General features: G+C 43.5%; 4 protein-coding genes and 2 long non-coding RNA genes across 6 annotated transcripts; all 6 read right to left on the bottom strand.

Moving 5' to 3' along the window:
- Window positions 1–503: 503 nt before the first annotated feature.
- On the bottom strand, window positions 504–1,268 carry LOC124850854 (bromodomain-containing protein DDB_G0280777-like; the record flags this gene model as incomplete). The annotated part of the gene is given in 1 exon segment (XM_047336307.1): window positions 504–1,268. A coding segment is annotated over 1 exon segment (765 nt), but the record flags the coding sequence as incomplete, so codon positions are not given.
- Window positions 1,269–3,083: 1,815 nt separating this feature from the next.
- On the bottom strand, window positions 3,084–4,082 carry LOC124850853 (bromodomain-containing protein DDB_G0280777-like; the record flags this gene model as incomplete). The annotated part of the gene is given in 1 exon segment (XM_047336306.1): window positions 3,084–4,082. A coding segment is annotated over 1 exon segment (999 nt), but the record flags the coding sequence as incomplete, so codon positions are not given.
- A 388-nt stretch (window positions 4,083–4,470) lies between these two features.
- On the bottom strand, window positions 4,471–8,241 carry LOC124850861 (mucin-2-like; the record flags this gene model as incomplete). The annotated part of the gene is made up of 4 exons (XM_047336357.1): window positions 8,236–8,241; window positions 6,934–7,821; window positions 5,578–6,285; window positions 4,471–5,082 (listed from the first exon to the last, which is right to left on the bottom strand). Coding segments are annotated over exons 1-4 (2,214 nt in total), but the record flags the coding sequence as incomplete, so codon positions are not given.
- A 2,218-nt stretch (window positions 8,242–10,459) lies between these two features.
- On the bottom strand, window positions 10,460–12,193 carry LOC118286779. The gene is made up of 3 exons (XR_004785479.1): window positions 12,079–12,193; window positions 10,911–10,966; window positions 10,460–10,613 (listed from the first exon to the last, which is right to left on the bottom strand). It is a non-coding gene; the product is annotated as an uncharacterized LOC118286779 (long non-coding RNA).
- A 3,463-nt stretch (window positions 12,194–15,656) lies between these two features.
- Window positions 15,657–19,315, bottom strand: LOC124850851 (mucin-5AC-like). The gene is made up of 7 exons (XM_047336304.1): window positions 18,064–19,315; window positions 17,829–17,893; window positions 17,488–17,672; window positions 17,081–17,346; window positions 16,890–16,954; window positions 16,638–16,786; window positions 15,657–16,542 (listed from the first exon to the last, which is right to left on the bottom strand). The coding sequence occupies exons 1-7, from the start codon at window positions 19,270–19,272 to the stop codon at window positions 16,457–16,459; spliced, it is 2,025 nt and encodes a 674-aa protein (XP_047192260.1). The 5' UTR covers window positions 19,273–19,315; the 3' UTR covers window positions 15,657–16,456.
- A 4,294-nt stretch (window positions 19,316–23,609) lies between these two features.
- On the bottom strand, window positions 23,610–25,427 carry LOC118286774. Its single transcript, XR_004785478.1, has 3 exons — window positions 25,337–25,427; window positions 24,044–24,099; window positions 23,610–23,749 (listed from the first exon to the last, which is right to left on the bottom strand). It is a non-coding gene; the product is annotated as an uncharacterized LOC118286774 (long non-coding RNA).
- Window positions 25,428–26,900: the final 1,473 nt, after the last annotated feature.

The following is a 26,900-nucleotide window of genomic DNA, read 5'->3' as shown; positions in this document are numbered from 1 at the left end:
AGTTGTTGTTGTCGGAGCAACAGTTGTTGTAGTGGCTGCGGTAGTTGTTGTTGTCGGGGCATGAGTTGTTGTTGTCTGAGCAACAGTTGTTGTAGTTGCTGCCCTTGTTGTTGTTGTTGGGTCAGCAGTTGTTGTCGGAGAAACAGTTGTTGTTGTCTGAGCAACAGTTGTTGTAGTTGCTGCCGTGGTTGTTGTTGGAGCAGCAGTTGTTGTTGTTGTCGGAGCCGCAGTTGTTGTTGTCGGAGCAAAAGTTGTTGTTGTCGGAGCAACAATTGTTGTAGTGGCTGCTGTAGTTGTTGTTGGAGCAGCAGTTGTTGTTGTTGCTGCCATTGTTGTTGTAGTAGGGGCAGAAGTGGTTGCTATCGCAGCAACAGTTGTTGTTGTTGGAGCAACAGTTGTTGTTGTTGTCGGGTCAGCAGTTGTTGTTGTCGGAACAACAGTGGTTGTTGTCGGAGCAACAGTTGTTGGGGCAGGAGTTGTTGTTGTCGGAGCAACAGTTGTTGTTGTTGGAGCAACAGTTGTTGTAGTTGCTGCCGTAGTTGTTGTTGGATCAGCAGTTGTTGTTGTTGTCGGGGCAGCAGTTGTTGTTGTCGGAGCAAAAGTTGTTGTTGTCGGAGCAACAGTTGTTGTCGTGGCAGGAGTTGCTGTTGTCGGAGCAACAGTTGTTGTAGTTGCAGCCATTGTTGTTGTTGTTGGGGCAGCAGTTGTTGTCGGAGCAACAGTTGTTGTGGTTGCTGCCGTGGTTGTAGTTGCTGCCGCAGTTGTTGTTGTCGGGGCAGGAGTTGTTGTTGTCGGAGAAACAGTTGTTGTTGTCAGGGCAGGAGTTGTTGTAGTTGCTGCCGTAGATGTTGTCAGTGCAGGAGTTGTTGTAGTCGGAGCAACTGTTGTTGATGTGGGAGCAACAGTTGTTGTAGTTGCTGCCGTAGTTGTTGTTGTCAGGGCAGGAGTTGTTGTTGTTGGAGCAGCAGTTGTTGTAGTTGCAACCGTAGCTGTTGTTGTCGGGGCAGGAGTTGTTGTTGTCGGAGCAACTGTTGTTGTAGTTGCTGCCATTGTTGTTGTTGTTGGGGCAGCAGTTGTTGTTGTCGGAGCAACTGTTGTTGTAGTTGCTGCCATTGTTGTTGTTGTTGGGGCAGCAGTTGTTGTTGTCGGAGCAACAATTGTTGTAGTTGCTGCCGTAGTTGTTGTTGGAGGAGCAGTTGTTGTTGTTGTCGGGGCAGCAGTTGTTGTTGTCGGAGCAACAGTTGTTGTAGTGGCTGCCGTAGTTGTTGTTGTCGGGGCATGAGTTGTTGTTGTCTGAGCAACAGTTGTTGTAGTTGCTGCCGTAGTTGTTGTTGTCGGGGCAGGAGTTGTTGTTGTTGGAGTAGCAGTTGTTGTTGTTGGGGCAGCAGTTGTTGTTGTCGGAGCAACAGTTGTTGTAGTTGCTGCCGTGGTTGTAGTTGCTGCCGCAGTTGTTGTTGTCGGGGCAGGAGTTGTTGTCGGAGCAACAGTTGTTGTTGTCAGGGCAGGAATTGTTGTAGTTGCTGCCGTAGTTGTTGTCGGTGCAGGAGTTGTTGTAGTCGGAGCAACTGTTGTTGATGTGGGAGCAACAGTTGTTGTAGTTGCTGCCGTAGTTGTTGTTGTCGGGGCAGGAGTTGATGTTGTTGGAGCAGCAGTTGTTGTTGTTGCTACCGTAGCTGTTGTTGTCGGGGCAGGAAATGTTGTTGTTGGAGTAGCAGTTGTTGTAGTTGCTACCCTAGTTGTTGTTGTCGGGGCAAGAGTTGTTGTTGTCGGAGCAACTGTTGTTGTAGTTGCTGCCATTGTTGTTGTTGTTGGGGCAGCAGTTGTTGTTGTCGGAGCAACAGTTGTTGTTGTCGGGGCAGGAGTTGTTGTAGTTGCTGCCGTAGTTGTTGTTGGAGCAGCAGTTGTTGTTGTTGTCGGGGCAGCAGTTGTTGTTGTCGGAGCTACAGTTTTTGTTGTTGGAGCAACAGTTGTTGTAGTGGCTGCTGTAGTTGTTGTTGGAGCAGCAGTTGTTGTAGTTGCTGCCGTAGTTGTTGTTGTCGGGGCATGAGTTGTTGTAGTTGCTGCCGCAGTTGTTGTTGTCGGGGCAGGAGTTGTTGTTGTCGGAGCAACTGTTGTTGTTGTCGGGGCAGGAGTTGTTGTTGTCGGAGCAACAGTTGTTGTTGTCGGGGCAGGAGTTGTTGTAGTTGCTGCCGTAGTTGTTGTTGGAGCAGCAGTTGTTGTTGTTGTCGGGGCAGCAGATGTTGTTGTCGGAGCAACAGTTGTTGTTGTCGGAGCAACAGTTGTTGTAGTGGCTGCTGTAGTTGTTGTTGGAGCAGCAGTTGTTGTAGTTGCTGCCGTAGTTGTTGTTGTCGGGGCATGAGTTGTTGTAGTTGCTGCCGCAGTTGTTGTTGTCGGGGCAGGAGTTGTTGTTGTCGGAGCAACTGTTGTTGTTGTCGGGGCAGGAGTTGTTGTAGTTGCTGCCGTAGTTGTTGTTGTTGGGGCAGCAGTTGTTGTTGTCGGAGCAACAGTTGTTGTTGTTGGAGCAACAGTTGTTGTAGTTGCTGCCTTGGTTGTTGTTGTCGGGGCAGGAGTTGTTGTTGTTGGAGCAGCAGTTGTTGTAGTTGCCACCGTAGCTGTTGTTGTCGGGGCAGTAGTTGTTGTTGTCGGAGCAAATGCTGTTGTAGTTGCTGCCATTGTTGTTGTTGTTGGGGCAGCAGTTGTTGTTGTCGGAGCAACAGTTGTTGTTGTCGGGGCAGGAGTTGTTGTAGTTGCTGCCGTAGTTGTTGTTGTCGGGGAAGGAGTTGTTGTTGTCGGAGCAACAGTTGTTGTTGTCGGGGCAGGAGTTGTTGTAGTTGCTGCCGTAGTTGTTGTTGGAGCAGCAGTTGTTGTTGTTGTCGGGGCAGCAGTTGTTGTTGTCGGAGCAACAGTTGTTGTAGTTGCTGCCGTAGTTGTTGTTGTCGGGGCAGGAGTTGTTGTTGTCGGAGCAACAGTTGTTGTTGTCGGGGCAGGAGTTGTTGTAGTTGCTGCCGTAGTTGTTGTTGGAGCAGCAGTTGTAGTTGTTGTTGGAGCAGCAGTTGTTGTAGTTGCTGCCGTAGTAGTTGTTGTCGTTGCTGCCGCAGTTGTTGTTGTCGGGGCAGGAGTTGTTGTTGTCGGAGCAACTGTTGTTGTTGTCGGGGCAGGAGTTGTTGTAGTTGCTGCCGTAGTTGTTGTTGTTGGGGCAGCAGTTGTTGTAGTTGCTGCCGTGGTTGTTGTTGTCGGGGCAGGAGTTGTTGTTGTTGGAGCAGCAGTTGTTGTAGTTGCCACCGTAGCTGTTGTTGTCGGGGCAGGAGTTGTTGTTGTCGGAGCAACTGTTGTTGTAGTTGCTGCCATTGTTGTTGTTGTTGGGGCAGCAGTTGTTGTTGTCGGAGCAACAGTTGTTGTTGTCGGGGCAGGAGGTGTTGTAGTTGCTGCCGTAGTTGTTGTTGTCGGGGCAGGAGTTGTTGTTGTCGGAGAAACAGTTGTTGTTGTCGGGGCAGGAGTTGTTGTAGTTGCTGCCGTAGTTGTTGTTGGAGCAGCAGTTGTTGTTGTTGTCGGGGCAGCAGTTGTTGTTGTCGGAGCAACAGTTGTTGTTGTCGGAGCAACAGTTGTTGTAGTGGCTGCTGTAGTTGTTGTTGGAGCAGCAGTTGTTGTAGTTGCTGCTGTAGTTGTTGTTGTCGGGGCATGAGTTGTTGTCGTTGCTGCCGCAGTTGTTGTTGTCGGGGCAGGAGTTGTTGTTGTCGGAGCAACTGTTGTTGTTGTCGGGGCAGGAGTTGTTGTAGTTGCTGCCGTAGTTGTTGTTGTTGGGGTAGCAGTTGTTGTTGTCGGAGCAACAGTTGTTGTTGTTGGAGCAACAGTTGTTGTAGTTGCTGCCGTGGTTGTTGTTGTCGGGGCAGGAGTTGTTGTTGTTGGAGCAGCAGTTGTTGTAGTTGCCACCGTAGCTGTTGTTGTCGGGGCAGGAGTTGTTGTTGTTGGAGCAACTATTGTTGTAGTTGCTGCCATTGTTGTTGTTGTTGGGGCAGCAGTTGTTGTTGTCGGAGCAACAGTTGTTGTTGTCGGGGCAGGAGTTGTTGTAGTTGCTGCCGTAGTTGTTGTTGTCGGGGCAGGAGTTGTTGTCGGAGCAACAGTTGTTGTTGTCAGGGCAGGAATTGTTGTAGTTGCTGCCGTAGTTGTTGTCGGTGCAGGAGTTGTTGTAGTCGGAGCAACAGTTGTTGTCGTGGCAGGAGTTGTTGTTGTCGGAGCAACAGTTGTTGTAGTTGCAGCCATTGTTGTTGTTGTTGGGGCAGGAGTTGTTGTCGGAGCAACTGTTGTTGTAGTTGCTGCCATTGTTGTTGTTGTTGGGGCAGCAGTTGTTGTTGTCGGAGCAACAGTTGTTGTTGTCGGGGCAGGAGTTGTTGTAGTTGCTGCCGTGGTTGTAGTTGCTGCCGCAGTTGTTGTTGTCGGGGCAGGAGTTGTTGTTGTCGGAGCAACTGTTGTTGTTGTCGGGGCAGGAGTTGTTGTAGTTGCTGCCGTAGTTGTTGTTGTTGGGGCAGCAGTTGTTGTAGTTGCTGCCGTGGTTGTTGTTGTCGGGGCAGGAGTTGTTGTTGTTGGAGCAGCAGTTGTTGTAGTTGCCACCGTAGCTGTTGTTGTCGGGGCAGGAGCTGTTGTTGTCGGAGCAACTGTTGTTGTAGTTGCTGCCATTGTTGTTGTTGTTGGGGCAGCAGTTGTTGTTGTCGGAGCAGTTGTTGTTGTTGTCGGGGCAGGAGTTGTTGTCGGAGCAACAGTTGTTGTTGTCAGGGCAGGAATTGTTGTAGTTGCTGCCGTAGTTGTTGTCGGTGCAGGAGTTGTTGTAGTCGGAGCAACAGTTGTTGTCTTGGCAGGAGTTGTTGTTGTCGGAGCAACAGTTGTTGTAGTTGCAGCCATTGTTGTTGTTGTTGGGGCAGGAGTTGTTGTCGGAGCAACTGTTGTTGTAGTTGCTGCCATTGTTGTTGTTGTTGGGGCAGCAGTTGTTGTTGTCGGAGCAACAGTTGTTGTTGTCGGGGCAGGAGTTGTTGTAGTTGCTGCCGTGGTTGTAGTTGCTGCCGCAGTTGTTGTTGTCGGGGCAGGAGTTGTTGTTGTCGGAGCAACTGTTGTTGTTGTCGGGGCAGGAGTTGTTGTAGTTGCTGCCGTAGTTGTTGTTGTTGGGGCAGCAGTTGTTGTAGTTGCTGCCGTGGTTGTTGTTGTCGGGGCAGGAGTTGTTGTTGTTGGAGCAGCAGTTGTTGTAGTTGCCACCGTAGCTGTTGTTGTCGGGGCAGGAGTTGTTGTTGTCGGAGCAACTGTTGTTGTAGTTGCTGCCATTGTTGTTGTTGTTGGGGCAGCAGTTGTTGTTGTCGGAGCAACAGTTGTTGTTGTCGGGGCAGGAGTTGTTGTAGTTGCTGCCGTAGTTGTTGTTGTCGGGGCAGGAGTTGTTGTTGTCGGAGCAACAGTTGTTGTTGTCGGGGCAGGAGTTGTTGTAGTTGCTGCCGTAGTTGTTGTTGGAGCAGCAGTTGTTGTTGTTGTCGGGGCAGGAGTTGTTGTCGGAGCAACAGTTGTTGTTGTCAGGGCAGGAATTGTTGTAGTTGCTGCCGTAGTTGTTGTCGGTGCAGGAGTTGTTGTAGTCGGAGCAACAGTTGTTGTCGTGGCAGGAGTTGTTGTTGTCGGAGCAACAGTTGTTGTAGTTGCAGCCATTGTTGTTGTTGTTGGGGCAGGAGTTGTTGTCGGAGCAACTGTTGTTGTAGTTGCTGCCATTGTTGTTGTTGTTGGGGCAGCAGTTGTTGTTGTCGGAGCAACAGTTGTTGTTGTCGGGGCAGGAGTTGTTGTAGTTGCTGCCGTGGTTGTAGTTGCTGCCGCAGTTGTTGTTGTCGGGGCAGGAGTTGTTGTTGTCGGAGCAACTGTTGTTGTTGTCGGGGCAGGAGTTGTTGTAGTTGCTGCCGTAGTTGTTGTTGTTGGGGCAGCAGTTGTTGTAGTTGCTGCCGTGGTTGTTGTTGTCGGGGCAGGAGTTGTTGTTGTTGGAGCAGCAGTTGTTGTAGTTGCCACCGTAGCTGTTGTTGTCGGGGCAGGAGTTGTTGTTGTCGGAGCAACTGTTGTTGTAGTTGCTGCCATTGTTGTTGTTGTTGGGGCAGCAGTTGTTGTTGTCGGAGCAACAGTTGTTGTTGTCGGGGCAGGAGTTGTTGTAGTTGCTGCCGTAGTTGTTGTTGTCGGGGCAGGAGTTGTTGTTGTCGGAGCAACAGTTGTTGTTGTCGGGGCAGGAGTTGTTGTAGTTGCTGCCGTAGTTGTTGTTGGAGCAGCAGTTGTTGTTGTTGTCGGGGCAGGAGTTGTTGTCGGAGCAACAGTTGTTGTTGTCAGGGCAGGAATTGTTGTAGTTGCTGCCGTAGTTGTTGTCGGTGCAGGAGTTGTTGTAGTCGGAGCAACAGTTGTTGTCGTGGCAGGAGTTGTTGTTGTCGGAGCAACAGTTGTTGTAGTTGCAGCCATTGTTGTTGTTGTTGGGGCAGGAGTTGTTGTCGGAGCAACTGTTGTTGTAGTTGCTGCCATTGTTGTTGTTGTTGGGGCAGCAGTTGTTGTTGTCGGAGCAACAGTTGTTGTTGTCGGGGCAGGAGTTGTTGTAGTTGCTGCCGTGGTTGTAGTTGCTGCCGCAGTTGTTGTTGTCGGGGCAGGAGTTGTTGTTGTCGGAGCAACTGTTGTTGTTGTCGGGGCAGGAGTTGTTGTAGTTGCTGCCGTAGTTGTTGTTGTTGGGGCAGCAGTTGTTGTAGTTGCTGCCGTGGTTGTTGTTGTCGGGGCAGGAGTTGTTGTTGTTGGAGCAGCAGTTGTTGTAGTTGCCACCGTAGCTGTTGTTGTCGGGGCAGCAGTTGTTGTTGTCGGAGCAACAGTTGTTGTTGTCGGGGCAGGAGTTGTTGTAGTTGCTGCCGTAGTTGTTGTTGGAGCAGCAGTTGTTGTAGTTGCTGCCGTAGTTGTTGTTGGAGCAGCAGTTGTTGTTGTTGTCGGGGCAGCAGTTGTTGTTGTCGGAGCAACAGTTGTTGTTGTCGGGGCAGGAGTTGTTGTAGTTGCTGCCGTAGTTGTTGTTGGAGCAGCAGTTGTTGTAGTTGCTGCCGTAGTTGTTGTTGGAGCAGCAGTTTTTGTTGTTGTCGGGGCAGCAGTTGTTGTTGTCGGAGCAAAAGTTGTTGTTGTCGGGGCAGGAGTTGTTGTAGTTGGTGCCGTAGTTGTTGTTATAGCGGCAGTTGTTGTAGTTGCTGCCGTAGTTGTTGTTGGAGCAGCAGTTGTTGTTGTTGTCGGGGCAGCAGTTGTTGTTGTCGGAGCAACAGTTGTTGTTGTCGGGACACGAGTTGTTGTAGTTGCTGCCGCAGTTGTTGTTGTCGGGGCAGGAGTTGTTGTTGTCGGAGCAACTGTTGTTGTCGTGGGAGCATCAGTTGTTGTAGTTGCTGCCGCAGTTATTGTTGTCGGGGCAGCAGTTGTTGTTGTCGGAGCAACAGTTGTTGTAGTGGCTGCCGTAGTTGTTGTTGTTGGGGCAGCAGTTGTTGTTGTTGGAGCAACAGTTGTTGTTGTTGGAGCAACAGTTGTTGTAGTTGCTGCCGTGGTTGTAGTTGCCTCCGCAGTTGTTGTTGTCGGGGCAGCAGTTGTTGTTGTCGGAGCAACAGTTGTTGTTGTCGGGGCAGGAGTTGTTGTAGTTGCTGCCGTAGTTGTTGTTGTCGGGGCAGGAGTTGTTGTTGTCGGAGCAACAGTTGTTGTAGTGGCTGCCGTAGTTGTTGTTGTTGGGGCAGCAGTTGTTGTTGTTGGAGCAGCAGTTGTTGTTGTTGGAGCAACAGTTGTTGTAGTTGCTGCCGTGGTTGTAGTTGCCTCCGCAGTTGTTGTTGTCGGGGCATGAGTTGTTGTTGTCGGAGCAACAGTTGTTGTTGTCAGGGCAGGAATTGTTGTAGTTGCTGCCATAGTTGTTGTCGGTGCAGCAGTTGTTGTTGTCGGAGCAACAGTTGTTGTTGTCGGGACATGAGTTGTTGTAGTTGCTGCCGCAGTTGTTGTTGTCGGGGCAGGAGTTGTTGTTGTCGGAGCAACAGTTGTTGTAGTGGCTGCCGTAGTTGTTGTTGTTGGGGCAGCAGTTGTTGTTGTTGGAGCAGCAGTTGTTGTTGTTGGAGCAACAGTTGTTGTAGTTGCTGCCGTGGTTGTAGTTGCCTCCGCAGTTGTTGTTGTCGGGGCATGAGTTGTTGTTGTCGGAGCAACAGTTGTTGTTGTCAGGGCAGGAATTGTTGTAGTTGCTGCCATAGTTGTTGTCGGTGCAGAAGTTGTTGTAGTCGGAGCAACTGTTGTTGTTGTTGGAGCAGCAGTTGTTGTTGTTGCTACCGTAGCTGTTGTTGTCGGGGCAGGAGTTGTTGTTGTTGGAGTAGCAGTTGTTGTAGTTGCTACTGTAGTTGTTGTTGTCGGGGCAAGAGTTGTTGTTGTCGGAGCAACTGTTGTTGTAGTTGCTGCCATTGTTGTTGTTGTTGGGGCAGCAGTTATTGTTGTCGGAGCAACAGTTGTTGTTGTCGGGGCAGGAGTTGTTGTAGTTGCTGCCGTAGTTGTTGTTGGAGTAGCAGTTGTTGTAGTTGCTACCGTAGTTGTTGTTGTCGGGGCAAGAGTTGTTGTTGTCGGGGCAGGAGTTGTTGTAGTTGCTGCCGTAGTTGTTGTTGTTGGGGCAGCAGTTGTTGTTGTCGGAGCAACAGTTGTTGTTGTTGGAGCAACAGTTGTTGTAGTTGCTGCCGTAGTTGTTGTTGGAGCAGCAGTTGTTGTAGTTGCTGCCGTTGTTGTTGTTGTCGGGGCAGCAGTTGTTGTTGTCGGAGCAACAGTTGTTGTAGTGGCTGCGGTAGTTGTTGTTGTCGGGGCATGAGTTGTTGTTGTCCGAGCAACAGTTGTTGTAGTTGCTGCCGTAGTTGTTGTTGTCGGGGCAGGAGTTGTTGTTGTTGGAGTAGCAGTTGTTGTAGTTGCTACCGTAGTTGTTGTTGTCGGGGCAGGAGTTGTTGTTGTCGGAGCAACTGTTGTTGTAGTTGCTGCCATTGTTGTTGTTGTTGGGGCAGCAGTTGTTGTTGTCGGGGCAGGAGTTGTTGTAGTGGCTGCTGTAGTTGTTGTTGGAGCAGCAGTTGTTGTAGTTGCTGCCGTAGTTATTGTTGTCGGGGCAGGAGTTGTTGTTGTCGGAGCAACAGTTGTCGTTGTCGGGGCAGGAGTTGTTGTAGTGGCTGCCGTAGTTGTTGTTGTCGTGGCAGGAGTTGTTGTTGTAGTTGCTGCCATTGTTGTTGTTGTCGGGGCAGCAGTTGTTGTCGTCAGAGCAACAGTGGTTGTTGTTGGAGCAACAGTTGTTGGAGCAGCAGTTGTTGTTGTTGTCGGGGCAGTAGTTGTTGTTGTCGGAGCAACAGTTGTTGAAGTGGCTGCTGTAGTTGTTGTTGGAGCAGCAGTTGTTGTAGTTGCTGCCGTAGTTGTTGTTGTCGGGGCAGGAGTTGTTGTTGTAGTAGCAGTTGTTGTAGTTGCTACCATAGTAGTTGTTGTTGTCGGGGCAGCAGTTGTTGTTGTTAGAGCAGCAGTTGTTGTAATTGCTGCCGTAGTTGTTGTTGGAGCAGCAGTTGTTGTTGTTGTCGGGGCAGGAGTTGTTGTAGTGGCTGCCATTGTTGTTGTTGTTGGGGCAGTAGTTGTTGTTGTAGGAGCAACAGTTGTAGTTCCAGCTGTAGTTGTTGTAGGAGCAACAGTTGTTGTTGTTGGAGTAGCAGTTGTTGTGGTTGCTACCGTAGTTGTTGTTATCGGGGCAGGAGTTATTGTTGTCAGAGCAACAGTTGTTGTTGTTGGAGCAGCAGTTGTTGGAGTTGCTGCCGTAGTTGTTGTTGGAGCAGCAGTTGTTGTAGTTGCTGCCGTAGTTGTTGTTGGAGCAGCAGTTGTTGTCTGGGCAGAAGTTGTTGTTGTCGGAGCAACAGTTGTTGTTGTTGGAGCAGTAGTTGTTGTAGTGGCTGCCGTGGTTGTTATTGGAGCAGTAGTTGTTGTTGTTGTCGGGGCAGCAGTTGTTGTTGTCGGGGCATTAGTTGTTGTAGTAGCTTCTGTAGTTGTTGTTGGAGCAGCAGTTGTTGTTGGAGCAGCAGTTGTTGTTGTTGTTGTTGGAGCAGCAGTTGTTGTAGTTGCTTCAGTAGTTGTTGTTGTCGGGGCAGGAGTTGTTGTTGTCGGAGCAATAGTTGTTGTTGTGGGAGCAACAGTTGTTGTAGTTGCTGGCGTAGTTGTCGTTGTCGGGGCAGTAGTTGTTGTCGGGGCAGTACTCGTTGTTGTAGAAGTAGAAGTTGTTGTAGCTGCTGCTGTAGTTGTTGTTGTTGGTGCAGCAGTTGTTGTTGTCGGGGCAGTAGTTGTTGTTGGAGCAGCAGTTGTTGTAGTTGCTGCCGTAGTTGTTGTTGGAGCAGCAGTTGTTGTCGGGGCAGAAGTTGTTGTTGTCGGAGCAGCAGTTGTTGCAGTCGCTGCCGTGGTTGTTGTTGGAGCAGTAGTTGTTGTTGTTGTTGGAGCAGCAGTTGTTGTAGTTACTGCTGTATTTGTTGTTGTCGTGGCAGTATTTGTTGTTGTTGGGGCAGTAGTTGTTGTTGTCGGAGCAACACTTGTTGTATTTTGGTCGCCAGTTGTAGTACTGCATGTAACTAGAAATACGATAAGATTTAAGCATTACAGTACTTCATTGGTGGAATTTATCTAAACAATGGGTTAATCATACAGCAACAAAAAAATGTAATTGCTACATTATTGAAATGTATGCACCCTTATTAATCATTCTATCCAAAATGTTTGATAAAGGAAAGTGATGTGTTCTTGTCTAAGAAACATTTGATGAAGTGTAGTCAAGATCTCAATGTCATATTCGGTTAATCCTCTTACTTCTTATTCCTACGTGTTTCAAGACAATTTAAAGGCAATTAGTTCAACATCACTTCGATTACCTGTTAGAATCAGGAAAAAGGATATGATCCGTCTTTTCCCCATCTTGTCAATGAATCTGCAAAATCAAACAAGACAGATAAAGACTGTGAAAATATTTTGTTCTACAGTTGAAATAAACGTTACTTAAATCAGTATTTTGTTTGTAATGTTAATGTGGAATGAGCATACAATCCAACACAACATCTTGCTTAGATATTTATTTGCATTAATCTGAATATAGCGTGAATAGTTTGTTTTTCAGCATTTTTATTTGGAACTGTAGTTGTAAAAAAGCTGATATTTTAAAAAAAGCATCAATGAATTTGTGTTCAATCTGTATATGAAAAAATTATAGGAGTACTTTTAAGATATATCATTCATGGTACTTTTAACATAGACACAACCCTTTCATTTGATTACTTCATTGCTAAAACTGCTAAACAGAATAAGATTAGAAAGCAGTTCTGCAGCAATTAGTTAATAAAGACTATACTGTAAATCAAGTGTAAACTGTAAACTTAAACATTGTCTTCTGAGAAGTTCTTTGTCAGGCCAGTTGTAGTGGCCACATCAGTATTAACATGATCAATATTTTTTGATTTATATTTTACGGTAAATATCATTCAGATTGTATTTATTCATTCATTTATTTTTGGGTCCTGTTGAGAGGCCCAACCCCGCTATAAATAAATAAATAACATTTCTGACTATTACTTGATGTGTAAGGCTTCGCATCACAGTAGTAGCAATGAGCATAATGACGTTGATAAAATTCAGAAAACATGATTGTACTGTTGAGGAATTGCTCATTTTTTTCGGAATAACTAGGACATTCTGATGAAGTTTTGAAATGTTACTTTTGATCCTCTCAGCAGACCATTCAATCCATTATCTTTATAATGAACTGGTTACAGTGGTTACTCAAGGAGATCTGAAAAACTGAAACCTATTGAAAATAAAGATTCATGATTTAAATTGTGAGTTGTACAACTATCATTGTAAGTATGATATAATATGTAATTTTAAGTGATGATTCATAATGAACATTATAAATGTTACATCTTGGGATTTGGGGAAAATTATCAAATATATTAGTAAAGCAAATAAAGTAAAACACACGCACACACACACACACACAGATTATTATTATAGATCACAGGTACGTAGACACAATAGACACATGCTTACCCCCAAAATTGATAGATAGAAGATGAAAAGATAATTCCTCTTCCTTCCTTTTTTCTGCTCTAGAGTTCACCTATGAAACACTGCAAGCCTTCTGCCACCTCCTGTGACATTTCACATCTATTTAGGCCTTTATATATTGGAATGGACTAGAGATAATGACGTGAATGACTGGTGACAGATTTCTCAGAAATGTTGTGTTGTGACACCTTTGTGATGCAAATAACGAAGCCATTGTGTAGTCTGTGAGCTTTTGTTCCAAGTTCCTTGGCATAGTAGCTTGGTAAACTCCCTTATTTTTTTTATTGGGGAACAAGGACAGGTGCATTCCATCTATGTGAATGTTGGATTGTTGGTTCAACTAGTGTGACAGTAAGTTACGAAAAATAAATAATTATACTTTTAGTTAGGTGAAATGAAATGGAGCAGAATGAAATACAAGAAAATTGAGTAGATTGTGAATTTTGATGAGATGCAATCATACTGAACAAATATTGTACATGAATAACAGTACAAAACTGTAAATTTTAGTGATGGTAGATACATGTTAATTTTACAGTAACATGATGGCAACCCTGATGCCAGCTGATTACTGTTTTTTTTACAGGGGAAACATTCAACAGTGTAGGTGTGAATGTGAAAGTGAATGGGGGGGTGATATCTGTATATGGTCCCTGTAATACCCTGGCGACCTGTCCTGGAGTTGGGATATACAATACACTCAAATTGCACTTCAGTTACTTATTTATGGACGAATCAAAAGAAAAGCAAAGACACTTCAGTTTCATTTGCTCTTGTTTTTCTGAAGCTGTCAAGCAATGTCATCAATAAAATTTATTATGAAAGCAATGTTTTTAACATTTAATTTTGAGCATATGTCTGCATTTATCTTCCAACCTAAATGTTAGTGGAAAATGCAAAAATTTAAAGTTCACAATTGCAGCATAGTGTTGAAATAACACCTAAACTATGTGCGTTTTTATTGCTAAAATTGCATTGCAAAATGTAACTCAATAGTAATGTACTTCTGTATATGCTTCTAGCAATGGCATTGTTGGATGGTTGGTCCACTTTGTTACAGACAAAAAATTATCATCACTAAAAACTGAAAAAAAATGTACCCAAACACCACATAAGATATGATCCACTGTTGCTTTACTAAAAAATTCACAACATCACACAAGAGAGAAATTTCCAATATTTTTGTATTCTGATCATTGTAAAGTGGAAAGTGCTTTTTTTCACATTAAAATATATACACCATGACCTATGCTTTCAATTATTAGAATCGGGTAGCACTCAATAATTCCTACATATGCCATCCACGGTGATGGAGCTGACTTCAATGTTGAAGTTGGTGACGCTTGAAGCTGCACTCAGCAAAACATTCGCAATCTCAGTTCTACTAGGAACAGATGGGCCTTGGAAGATAAGACGCATGTTGTTGAAGACTGATCCACTTCTGCAGAATGAGCAACAAAACATATTGTATGAAATATCAGATTCAGGCCACTATACTGAAAATGTAACAATATGTTTACAAAATAAGTTATGTTATATATTACCTGAATTCCACAACGTCCAAGGACTTGAAGGAAAAGGGGAATTCTTTTTGGTAGCGAGGTTCAAGCTGCAGGAACAGAAAACACATTGTAGTTAGTTTTATTTCATATGTGGCTGGCTTTTTGGTAAAATAACAATAGTTAATAAAGTAAGATGTATGCACAGGTTGTATATTTTAAGGTGCGACTTACCTGCTCTTTATATTAGAAGCTCTACTTTTAAAAGCAGCAGATGATGTGTCCAACAAGTCATCTGTAAATGTGTCTAGAACAGATCTGAAAACCACCCGTCTTGTTGTGAGGGCTACAGTTGCAGGTGCAGCGGTTGCAGGTGCCGCTGTTGCAGGTGCTACAGTTGCAGGTGCAGCGGTTGCAGGTGCCGCTGTTGCAGGTGCAGTAGTTATAGCTACAGCGGTTGTAGGTGCAGCAGTTGCATTAGTACTTCCAACTGGATTGCTGTAACACATGTTTTAAATACTAGATTACTATTAATTAATATTAGTGCCACCCAATGAAAGTCTCTTGCACCTTGGCAGATTACTATTGTATGGGTAGATTTGCCAGGTAGTAAAAGAAAATGCTGTTGTGTTTACTTACCTATTACTTGGATTGTCCCAGTATTTATGGTCACGTTGAATGTGTTGTTGGAATTATTTATATTGTCTATTAAGACTTGAGCAACTTTGCGCTCTGTTGGGAGGTTTAAAATGGCAACAGTGTTAAAGAACACAACCCCCAATTCTGCTTCAGTTCCGTTTGCTCTTGTTCGCGCAGAATCATGAAGCCAAAAGAAACAAGTGTCAACTAACAATATCAGATGATTGTTAGTTCATCCAAATGGGTGATTTGCACATGGCACTTTCAACACTGCGAGTTATCAACCCTGAACATAAAACAAAATTAGAGAAGCAGAAAGATGTTTTTACCTGAAACTCTTCACTTTGCAGTGAGAAAAGGTGACAGGATATTTCCAGTGGTATATTTTATTACACTGCAAAAAGGAAGCAACATTTAGACCCTGGTTAGCTTTAAAACACATTTTTCATCAAATTCATTTAGAAAATAGATGCCAATTTTGTTGAAATATAATTTTCAGCTAAAATATTTCTGACTTCTGACAGGGTCAAATAAAGTTAATGCAATGTGAAATTTTACTCACTGGCCCTACAAGTCATTTTTCAAGATTTTTGTATCGACTGCTGGTTCGGTCATCAAGATCAGCTGTATATGGCTCGTATGGCAGGTCTGCTTGGATGGTATAAACATGTTCAGGAGTCAAGTTGGTGGTTGCCTCAGTGAGGAATTGGGCAGTAGTTGTTGTTGTAGGGGCAATGGTTGTTGTTGCAGCAGTTGCATTAGTTTTTCCAACTGGACTTGCTGTAACACATGTTTTAAATACTAGGTTAGTATTAGTTAATATCAGTGCCACCCAAAAAAAGTCACTTGCACCTTGGCATATTACTATTGTATGGGTAGATTTGCCAGGTAGTAAAAGAGAATACTGTTGTGTTTACTTACCTATTACTTGGATTGTCCCAGTATTTTTGGTCAAGTTTGAGTGTGTTGTTAGAATTATTTACATTGTCTATTAAGACTTGAGCAACTTTGCGCTCCGTTGGGAGGTTTAAAATGGCAACAGTGTTTAAGAACACAACCCCCAATTCTGCTTCAGTTCCGTTTACTCGTGTTTGTGCAGTCAAGCAATGTCATCAATATGATTTATTATGAAAGCAATGTTATTAACATTTAATTGTGACCATATGTCTGCATTTAGCTCTCAACCTAAATGATAGTGGAAAATGCAGGAGTTTAAAGTTAACAATTGCATCATAGTGTTGAAATCAAACCTAAACTATGTGCGCTTTTATTGCTAAAATTGCATTGCAAAATGTAACTCAATAGTAATGTACTCCTGTATATGCTTCTAGGAATGGCATTGTTGGATGGTTGGTCCACTTTGTTACAGACAAAAAAATTATCATCACTAAAAGCTGAAAAAAAATGTACCCAAACACCACGTAAGATATGATCCACTGTTGCTTTATTAAAAACTTCACAACATCACACAAGAGAGACATTTCCAATATTTTGTATTCTGATCATTGTAAAGTTTCTCAAAGATGCAATAAAAAACTACAGGAAAACTCACAGAATACAGTAATGTATTATTACATAAATACACTTTATATAAATAAGAAAATCGACAGTCGTGTTTTTCACATTAACATATATACACCATGACCTATGATCAAATATATGAGGTTGAGTGTGAAGCCAACTATGACCTGCATATGTTCCTTCATTTAATTTAAGACACAAATCTAAATAGTAATTAATTACCACCACCATGAAGGGGTTATGTTTCAATTTACTTTTCTTTGTCTTTTTGTTCATTACTTAGGAGGATTATGAAAAAATTACGTCTACATGCATTTGGAGGCTATTTTAAATATCGCTATACCACAGTGCTGAGTGAAACAAGATACATTTTGATAGTAACAGTTCAACAGTAGAATATTTTTAGACACCCCAGGGTTTCATAGATAGTGTTGTTATGTTGTTTGCCTTGTTATTCCAGTGATATAGACACGGGGCTTATAGTTGTCTGTGTCATTCTGTCCAGGATCCTGGATGTTGCCACGCAGAAACGTGTTCAGTTCCACAGACATATTTAATCCACTGTCACTGATGTGTCAAAGGTTGAAAGCCATTCAACAGATAAGAGAATCAATAATCTTCATATTTTTCTGACAATGAAGTCCCCTTTCCTTCCAGAGGCCATGTTCTAGTAGAAATTCCAAAGGAAATCAACACAGATGCTATTGCTGGCTTGACATTAGCAATGACAACAGCACCAGACAGGATGCAGTGACGAGACTGATCTTTTGGCTTACTCCACTTGAAGCTGTAAATGAGGAGAAAGAAATCAAAACATTAGTTGAATAAATCATTTTTAGTTCTTTCAATTATTAGAATCGGGTAGCACTCAATATTTCTTACATATGCCATCCACGGCGATGGAGCTGCCTTCAATGTCGAAGTTGGTGACGCTTGAAGCTGCACTCAGCAAAACATTCGCAATCTCAGCTCTAGTAAGAACAGATGAGCCTTGGAAGATAAGATGCATGTTGTTGAAGACTGATCCACTTCTGCAGAATGAGCAACAAAACATATTGTGTGAAATATCAGATTCAGGCCACTATACTGAAAATGTAACAATATGTTGACAAAATAAGTTATGTTATATATTACCTGAATTCCACAACGTCCAAGGACTTGAAGGAAAAGGGGAATTCTTTTTGGTAGCGAGGTTCAAGCTACAGAAACAGAAAACACACTGTAGTTAGTTTTATTTCATATGTGGCTGGCTCTTTGATAAAATAACACAATAGATGATACAATAAGGTGTATGCACAGGTTGTATATTTTAAGGTGCGACTTACCTGTCTCTTTATATTAGAAGCTCTACTTTTAAAAGCAGCAGATGATGTGTCCAACAAGTCATCTGTAAATGTGTCTAGAACAGATCTGAAAACCACCAGTCTTGTTGTGAGTTCTACAGTTGCAGGTGCAGCGGTTGCAGGTGCTACAGTTGCAGGTGCAGCGGTTGCAGGTGCTACAGTTGCAGGTGCAGCGGTTGCAGGTGCAGCAGTTATAGGTACAGCGGTTGTTGTTGCAGCAGTTGCATTAGTACTTCCAACTGGACTTGCTGTAACACATGTTTTAAATACTAGATTAGTATTAATTAATATTAGTGCCACCCAATGAAAGTCTTTTGCACCTTGGCAGATTACTATTGTATGGGTAGATTTGCCAGGTAGCAAAAGAGAATGCTGTTGAGTTTACTTACCTATTACTTGAATTGTCCCAGTATTTATGGTCACGTTGAATGTGTTGTTGGAATTATTTACACTGTCTATTAAGACTTGAGCAACTTTGTTCTCCGTTGGGAGATCTAAAATGGCAACAGTGTTAAAGAACACAACCCCCAAATCTGCCTCAGTTCCGTTTGCTCTTGTTCGCGCAGAAACAGGTCTACATCATGAAAACCAAAAGAAACAAGTGTCAACTAACAATATCAGATGATTGTTAATTCATCCAAATGGGTGATTTGCACATGGCACTTTCAACACTGTAAGTTATCAGCCCTGAACATAAAACAAAATCAGAGAAGCAGAAAGATGTTTTTACCTGAAACTCTTCACTTTGCAGTGAGAAAAGGTGACAGGATATTTCCGTTTGTATATTTTATTACACTGCAAAAAGGAAGCAACATTTAGACCCTGGTTAGCTTTCAAACAAGTTTTTCATCAAATTCATTTAAAAAAGTAAATGCCATTTTGTTGAAAAATAATTTTTCAGCTAAAAATATTTGTGGTTTCTGACAGGGTCAAATAAAGTTAATGCAATATGAAAGTTTACTCACTGGCCCTACAAGTCGTTTTTCAAGATTTTTGTATCGACTGCTGGTTCGGTCATCAAGATCAGCTGTATATGGCTCGTCTGGCAGGTCAGCTTGGATGGAATAAACATGTTCAGGAGTCAAGTTGGTTGTTGCCTCAGTGAGGAGTTGGGCAGTAGTTGTTGTTGTAGGAGCAACGGTTGTTGTTGTTGGGGCAGTAGTTGTTGTAGTAGTAGCAACAGTTGTTGTTGTTGGGGCAGTAGTTGTTGTTGTAGGAGCAACAGTTGTTGTTGTTGGGGCAGTAGTTGTTGTAGTAACTGTTGTAGTTGTTGTTGGAGCAGCAGTTGTTGTAGTTGTTGCCGTAGTTGTTGTTGTCGGGGCAGGAGTTGTTGTTGTCAGAGCAACAGTTGTTGTTGTTGGAACAGCAGTTGTTGTAGTTGATGGTGTAGTTGTAATTGTAGGAGGAACACCAGTTGTTGTTGTTGGAGCAGCAGTTGTTGTTGTCGGGTCAGTAGTTGTGGTCAAAGTAGCAGTTGTTGTAGTGGCTGCCATAGTTGTTGTTGTCAGGGCAGTAGTTGTTGTTGTAGGAGCAACAGTTGTTGTTGTCGGGGGAGTAGTTGTTGTAGGGGCTGCTGTAGTTGTTGTTGGAGCAGATGTTGTTGAAGTTGCTGCTGTAGTTCTTGTTGTTGGAGCAGCAGTTGTTGTTGATGTCGGGGCAGGAGTTGTTGTTGTTGCAGTAGCAGTTGTTGTAGTTGCTGCCGTGGTTGTTGTGGTCGGGGCAGCAGTTGTTGTTGTCGGGGCAGTAGTTGTTGTAGTGGCTGCTGTAGTTGTTGTTGGAGCACCAGTTGTTGTAGTTGCTATCGTAGATGTTGCTGGAGCAGCAGTTGTTGTTGGATTAGCAGTTGTTGTTGTTGCTGCCGTTCCTGTTGTTGTCAGGGCAGCAGTTGTTGTTGTCGGAGCAGCAGTTGTTGTTGTAGGAGCAACAGTTGTTCTAGTTGTTGCCGTAGTTGTTGTTGTCGGGGCAGGAGTTGTTGTTGTCAGAGCAACAGTTGTTGTTGTTGGAACAGCAGTTGTTGTAGATGCTGCCGTCGTTGTTGTTGGAGCAGAAGTTGATGTAGTTGATGGTGTAGTTGTAATTGTAGGAGGAACACCAGTTGTTGTTGTTGGAGCAGCAGTTGTTGTTGTCGGGTCAGTAGTTGTGGTCAAAGTAGCAGTTGTTGTAGTGGCTGCCATAGTTGTTGTTGTCGGGGCAGTAGTTGTTGTTGTAGGAGCAACAGTTGTTGTTGTCGGGGAGTAGTTGTTGTAGGGGCTGCTGTAGTTGTTGTTGGAGCAGATGTTGTTGAAGTTGCTGCTGTAGTTGTTGTTGTTGGAGCAGCAGTTGTTGTTGATGTCGGGGCAGGAGTTGTTGTTGTTGCAGTAGCAGTTGTTGTAGTTGCTGCCGTGGTTGTTGTGGTCGGGGCAGCAGTTGTTGTTGTCGGGGCAGTAGTTGTTGTAGTGGCTGCTGTAGTTGTTGTTGGAGCACCAGTTGTTGTAGTTGCTGCCGTAGTTGTTGCTGGAGCAGCAGTTGTTGTTGGATTAGCAGTTGTTGTAGTTGCTGCCTCAGTTGTTGTTGTCAGGGCAGCAGTTGTTGTTGTCGGAGCAACAGTTGTTGTTGTTGGAGCAGCAGTTGTTGTTGTTGGAGCAGCAGTTGTTGTAGTTGCTGCCGTTGTTGTTGTTGGAGCAGCAGTTGTTGTTGGAGCAGCAGTTGTTGTAGCTGCTGCCGTAGTTGTTGTTGTCTGGGCAGGAGTTGTTGTTGTCGGAGCAACAGTTGTTGTTGTTGGAGCAGCAGTTGTTATAGTTGCTGCCGTAGTTGTTGTTGGAGCAGCAGTTGTTGTTGTTGTCGGGGCAGCAGTTGTTGTTATCGGAGCAACAGTTGTTGTTGTTGGAGCAGCAGTTGTAGTTCCAGATGTAGTTGTTGTAGGAGCAAAAGTTATTGTTGTTGGAGTAGCAGCTGTTGTAGTTGCTACCGTAGTTGTTGTTGTCGGAGCAGGGGTTGCTGTTGTCGGAGCAACAGTTGTTGTTGTGGGAGCAGCAGTTGTTGTAATTGCTGCTGTAGTTGTTGCTGGAGCAGCCGTTGTTGTTGTTGTGGGGGCAGGAGTTGTTGTTGTCAGGGCATTAGTTGTTGTAGTGGCTGCTGTAGTTGTGGTTGGAGCAGTAATTGTTGTAGATGCTGCCGTAGTTGTTGTTGTCGGGGCAGGACTTGTTGTTGTCGGAGCAACAGTTGTTGTTGTGGGAGCAACAGTTGTTGTAGTTGCTGCTGTTGTTGTTGTCGGAGCAACAGTTGTTGTAGTTGCTGCCATTGTTGTTGTTGTAGGGGCAGCAGTTGTTGTTGTCGGAGCAACAGTTGTTGTTGTTGGAGCAACAGTTGTTGTAGTTGCTGCCGTAATTGTTGTTGGAGCAGCAGTTGTTGTTGTTGTCGGGACAGCAGTTGTTGTTGTCGGAGCAACAGTGGTTGTCGGAGCAACAGTTGTTGAAGTGGCTGCTGTAGTTGTTGTTGGAGCAGCAGTTGTTGTAGTTGCTGCCGTAGTTGTTGTTGTCGGGGCAGGAGTTGTTGTTGTCAGAGCAACAGTTGTTGTAGTTGCTGCCATTGTTGTTGTTGTCGGGGCAGCAGTTGTTGTTGTCGGAGCTACAGTTGTTGTTGTTAGAGCAGCAGTTGTTGTAATTGCTGCCGTTGTTGTTGTCGGGGCAGGACTTGTTGTTGTCGGAACAACAGTTGTTGTTGTGGGAGCAACAGTTGTTGTAGTTGCTGCTGTTGTTGTTGTCGGAGCAACAGTTGTTGTAGTTGCTGCCATTGTTGTTGTTGTAGGGGCAGCAGTTGTTGTTGTCGGAGCAACAGTTGTTGTTGTTACTGCAGCAGTTGTTGTAATTGCTGCCGTAGTTGTTGTTGGAGCAGTAGTTGTTGTTGTTGTCGGGGCAGCAGTTGTTTTTGTCGGGGCATTAGTTGTTGTAGTGGCTGCTGTAGGTGTTGTTGGAGCAGCAGTTGTTCTAGTTGCTGCCGTAGTTGTTGTTGTCAGGGTAGGAGTTGTTGTAGTTGCTGCCGTAGTTGTTGTTGTCGGGGCAGGAGTCGTTGTTGTCAGAGCAACTGTTGTTGTTGTGGGAGCAACAGTCGTTGTAGTTGCTGCCGCAGTTGTTGTTGTCGGGGCAGAAGTTGTTGTTGTCGGAGCAACAGTTGTTGTTGTCGGGGCAGGAGTTGTTGTAGTTGCTGCCGTAGTTGTTGTTGTCGGGGCATGAGTTGTTGTTGTCGGGGCAGCAGTTGTTGTTGTCGGAGCAACAGTGGTTGTCTGAGAAACAGTTGTTGAAGTGGCTGCTGTAGTTGTTGTTGGAGCAGCAGTTGTTGTAGTTGCTGCCGTAGTTGTTGTTGTCGGGGCAGGAGTTGTTGTTGTCGGAGCAACAGTTGTTGTAGATGCTGCCGTAGTTGTTGTTGTCGGGGCAGGACTTGTTGTTGTCGGAGCAACAGTTGTTGTTGTGGGAGCAACAGTTGTTGTAGTTGCTGCTGTTGTTGTTGTCGGAGCAACAGTTGTTGTAGTTGCTGCCATTGTTGTTGTTGTAGGGGCAGCAGTTGTTGTTGTCGGAGCAACAGTTGTTGTAGTTGCTGCCGTAATTATTGTTGGAGCAGCAGTTGTTGTTGTTGTCGGGGCAGCAGTTGTTGTTGTTGGGGCAGCAGTTGTTGTTGTCGGAGCAACAGTGGTTGTCGGAGCAACAGTTGTTGAAGTGGCTGCTGTAGTTGTTGTTGGAGCAGCAGTTGTTGTAGTTGCTGCCGTAGGTGTTGTTGTCGGGGCAGGAGTTGTTGTTGTCGGAGCAACAGTTGTTGTAGTTGCTGCCGTAATTGTTGTTGGAGCAGCAGTTGTTGTTGTTGTCGGGACAGCAGTTGTTGTTGTCGGAGCAACAGTGGTTGTCGGAGCAACAGTTGTTGAAGTGGCTGCTGTAGTTGTTGTTGGAGCAGCAGTTGTTGTAGTTGCTGCCGTAGTTGTTGTTGTCGGGGCAGGAGTTGTTGTTGTCGGAGCAACAGTTGTTGTAGTTGCTGCCATTGTTGTTGTCGTCGGGGCAGCAGTTGTTGTTGTCGGAGCTACAGTTGTTGTTGTTAGAGCAGCAGTTGTAATTGCTGCCGTTGTTGTTGTTGGGGCAGGACGTGTTGTTGTCGGAGCAACAGTTGTTGTTGTGGGAGCAACAGTTGTTGTAGTTGCTGCTGTTGTTGTTGTCGGAGCAACAGTTGTTGTAGTTGCTGCCATTGTTGTTGTTGTAGGGGCAGCAGTTGTTGTTGTCGGAGCAACAGTTGTTGTTGTTACTGCAGCAGTTGTTGTAATTGCTGCCGTAGTTGTTGTTGGAGCAGTTGTTGTTGTTGTTGTGGGGGCAGGAGTTGTTGTTGTCGGGGCATTAGTTGTTGTAGTGGCTGCTGTAGTTGTGGTTGGAGCAGTAGTTGTTGTAGATGCTGCCGTAGTTGTTGTTGTCGGGGCAGGACTTGTTTTTGTCGGAGCAACAGTTGTTGTTGTGGGAGCAACAGTTGTTGTAGTTGCTGCTGTTGTTGTTGTCGGAGCAACAGTTGCTGTAGTTGCTGCCGTTGTTGTTGTTGTCGGGGCAGCAGTTGTTGTTGACGAAGCAACAGTTGTTGTTATCGGGGCAGTTGTTGTAGTTGCTGCTGTAGTTGTTGTTGGAGCAGCAGTTGTTGCAGTTGCTGCCGTAGTTGTTGTTTGAGCAGCAGTTGTTGTAGTTGCTGCTGTAGATGTTGTTGGAGCAGCAGTCGTTGTTGTCGGGGCAGCAGTTGTTGTTGGGGCAGTTGTTGTTGTAAGAGCCACAGTTGTTGTAGTTGCTGCCATAGTTGTTGTTGTCGCGGCTGTAGTTGTTGTTGTCAGAGCAAACGTTGTTGCTGGAGAAGCAGTTGTAGTTGCTGCCGTAGTTGTGGGTGTCGGGGCAGCAGTTGTTGTTGTCGGGGCAGTAGTTGTTGTTGTAGGAGCAACAGTTGTTGAAGCGGCTGTAGTTGTTGTTGGAGGGGCAGTAGTCATTGTAATTGCTGCTGTAGTTGTTGTTGGAGTAGCAGTTGTTGTAGTTCCTGCCGTAGTTGTTGTTGTTGGTGCAGCAGTTGTTGTTGTAGGAGCAAAAGTTGTTGTCGGGGCAGTAGTTGTTGTTGTCGGAGCAACAGTAGTTGTTGTCGGGGCAGTAGTTGTTGTAGTTGTTGTTGGAGCAGTTGTTGTAGTTGCTGCTGTAGTTGTTGTTGGAGCAGCAGTTGTTGTAGTTGTTGTTGGAGCAGCAGTTTTTGTTGTTGTCATGGCAGCAGTTGTTGTAGTTGCTGCTGTAGTTGTTGTTGGAGCAGCAGTTGTTGTAGCTGCTGCTATAGTTGTTGTTGTGGGGGCACTAGTTGTTGTTGTCGGAGCAACAGGTGTTGTTGTCGGAGCAGCAGTTGTTGTAGTAGGAGCAACACTTGTTGTTGTCGGGGCAGCAGTTGTTGTTGTCGGGGCAGTAGTTGTTGTTGTAGGAGCAGCAGTTGTTGTAGTTGCTGCCGTAGTTGTTGTTGTAGGAGGAACAGCAGTCGTTGTTGTAGTTGCTGCTTCAGTTGTTTTTGGAGCAGCAGTTGTTGTAGTTGCTGCTGTAGTTGTTGTTGTTGGTGCAGCAGTTGTTGTTGTCGGGGCAGGAGTTGTTGTTGTAGGAGCAACAGTTGTAGTTGCAACCATAGTAACTAGAAATACAAGATTTAAACATTACAGTACTTCATTGGTGGAATTTATCTAAACTATGGGTTAATCATACACCAACAAAAAAATGTAATTGCTACATTATTGAAATGTATGCACCCTTATTAATCATTTTATCCAAAATATTTGATAAAGGAATGTGATGTGTTCTTGTCTAAGAAACATTTGATGAAGTGTAGCCAAGATCTCAATGTCATATTCTGTTAATCCTCTTACTTCTTATTCCTACGTGTTTCAAGACAATTTAAAGGCAATTAGTTCAACATCACTTAGATTACCTATTAGAATCAGGAAAAAGGATATGATCCGTCTTTTCCCCATCTTGTCAATGAATCTGCAAAAATCAAACAAGACAGATTAAGATTGTGAAAATATTTTTGTTCTATAGTTGAAATCAACATTACTTAAATCAGTACTTAGTGTACAATGTTAATGTGGAATGAGCATACAATCCAACACAACATTTCGCTTACATACTTAATTTCCATTAATCTGAATATAGCGTGAATAGTTTATGTTTTTCAGCAATTCTATTTGAAACTATGGTTGTAAAAAAGCAGATCAATGAATTTGTATTCAATCTTTATATGACAGAAATCATTATAGGAGTACTTTTACGATATATCATTCATGGTACTTTTAACATAGACACAACCCTTTCATTTGATTACTTCATTGCTAAAACTGCTAAACAGAATAAGATTAGAAAGCCATTCTGCAGCAATTAGTTAATAAAGACTGTACTGTAAATCAAGCGCAAACTGTGACACAACTTAAACTTTGTCTCCTGAGAAGTTCTTTGTCAGGCCAGTTGTAGTTGCCACATCAGTATTAAAATGATCAATATTTTTTGATTTATATTTTATAGTAAATATCATTAATATTGTATTTATTTATTCATTTATTTTTGGATTCTGTTGAAAGGCCCAACCCCGCTATAAATAAATGAATACAATTTCTGACTATTACTTGATGTGTAAGGCTTCGCATCACAGTAGTGGCAATGAGCATAATGATGTTGATAAAATTTAGAAAACATGATTGTACTGTTGAGTAATTGCTCATTTTTTTCTGAATAACTAGGACATGCTGATGAAGTTTTGAAATGTTACTTTTGATCCTCTCAGCAGAACATTCAATCAATTATCTTTATACTGGTTACAGTGGTTACTCAAGGACATCTGAAAAACTGAGACCTAACCTCAACCCCTAACCAAAACAGATACTTGACTTATTGTCTGAATTTATTATAAAATTTGAATATAAAAAATTTAATTGAGAAAGAAAATGAGCCATAGAGAAACCAGTGAATATATACTTTAAAACATTTGAAAATAAAGATTCATGATTTAAGTTGTAAATAACTATCATTGTAAGCATGATATAATATGTAATTTTAAGTGATAATTCATAATGAACATTATAAATGTTACATCTTGGGATTTGGGGAAAATAATCAAATGTATTAGTAAAGCAAATAAAGTAAAACACACACACACACACACACACACACACACACACACACACGCCGATTATTATTATAGATCACAGGTACATAGACACATGCTTACCCCCAAAATTGATAGATACAAGATGAAAAGATAATTCCTCTTTTTTTTTGCTCTAGAGTTCACCTATGAAACACTGCAAGCCTTCTGCCACCTCCTGTGACATTTCACATCTATTTAGGCCTTTATATATTGGAATGGACTAGAGGTTATGACGTGAATGTCTGGTGACACGTTTGTCAGAAATGTTGTGTTGTGACACCTTCATGATGCAAATAACGAAATATAATCTGTGAGCTTTCAAATTGTTCCAAGTTCCTTGGCATAGTAGCTTGGTACACTCCCTTATTTTTTCATGTGGAGCAAGGACAGGTGCATTCCATTTATGTGAATGAATTGTTAGTTCAACTAGTGTGACAGTAAGTTACGAAAAATAAATAAGTGAAATGAAATGGAGCAGAGTGAAATACAAGAAGACTGAGAAGTTTATGAATTTTGATTAGATGCAATCATACTGAACAAATATTGTACATGATGGGCTGCACGGTGGTGTAGTGGTTAGCGCTGTCACCTCACAGCAAGAAGGTTCTTGGTTCGCGTCCCGGTTAGGACCAACCAGGGCCTTTCTGTGTGGAGTTTGCATGTTCTCCGGAGTACCCAGCTTCTTCCCACAGTCCAAAGTCATTGGGGTTAGATTAATTGGAGCCTCTAAACTGACCATACACTGTAAATGATTTCTGTAAATTTATAGAAAGATTTCAACAGTATTAACCAGTTATTTGTTAAAACAGCACATAACTGTTAATAAAAATGCCAATCTGTAAAATTACACTATATTGATGTTTTTTAACAGCAAAATGCTGTATTGCTAAAATACAGCATTTTACTGCAAAGTAACTTAAATAACAGTTTCATACAGTATTTATTGCATTCTGGGAAGAGAAAATTCGCCAGCACATGTGGAGATGGGATCCATTGCTTTCTTCATCTATCCCCATCTGTCTAATTATTTGGTGAGTATCAATTTTATTTAATCCATAAATCAGGGAAATGTCTATCAGTGATGTTTCCAGGTTGTTTGTATTATCAAGTATGTGCATGGATCATCATAGATTGATTTAGCAGCTAGCTTGAGTTTCATAGACTGCTTAGTCAGACAACATAAGCTCATTTTTATGTCTAAGTTACCTTGTGAACACATATTTTGCCAGAATACAGGATAATGGTCTTGACAGTGTAAACCAATGAAAACCATTACATCAGTTGAAGTAACTTAAAGCCTTCCATTCACGCTGATTATTCAGTGGAAGAAGTTTTGCAAAGTTCGAATTACACTTAAGTCTTAAGAAACACCATCGTTATTCAGGCACTTCATTGGAATATACCCTGAGAGACGAACCAAGGCTGGACGGGGCAGTCACCAACAAGAAGACAAAAAGAGTCAATCCACTCTGCTGAAAAGATTCATGGATTTTGATTGGGACTTCGTCTAACATGGTGAGCTAATTCAGCCCCATAACTCACTTACATGTGTGAAAACACCAGATTGTCTTGTTTCTCTAAATCTTTGAACTCATTTCTTTCTCTTTTTTTCTCTCTCTTACACAGAGTCAGAGGTTGCTTGAGA

The sequence above is a fragment of the Scophthalmus maximus genome, chromosome 12, assembly GCF_022379125.1.
Source record: "Scophthalmus maximus strain ysfricsl-2021 chromosome 12, ASM2237912v1, whole genome shotgun sequence".
Taxonomy (NCBI): Eukaryota; Metazoa; Chordata; class Actinopteri; order Pleuronectiformes; family Scophthalmidae; genus Scophthalmus; species Scophthalmus maximus.
The sequence above is the reverse complement of the archived record's forward strand: the minus strand, read 5'-3'. Positions and strand labels throughout refer to the sequence as shown.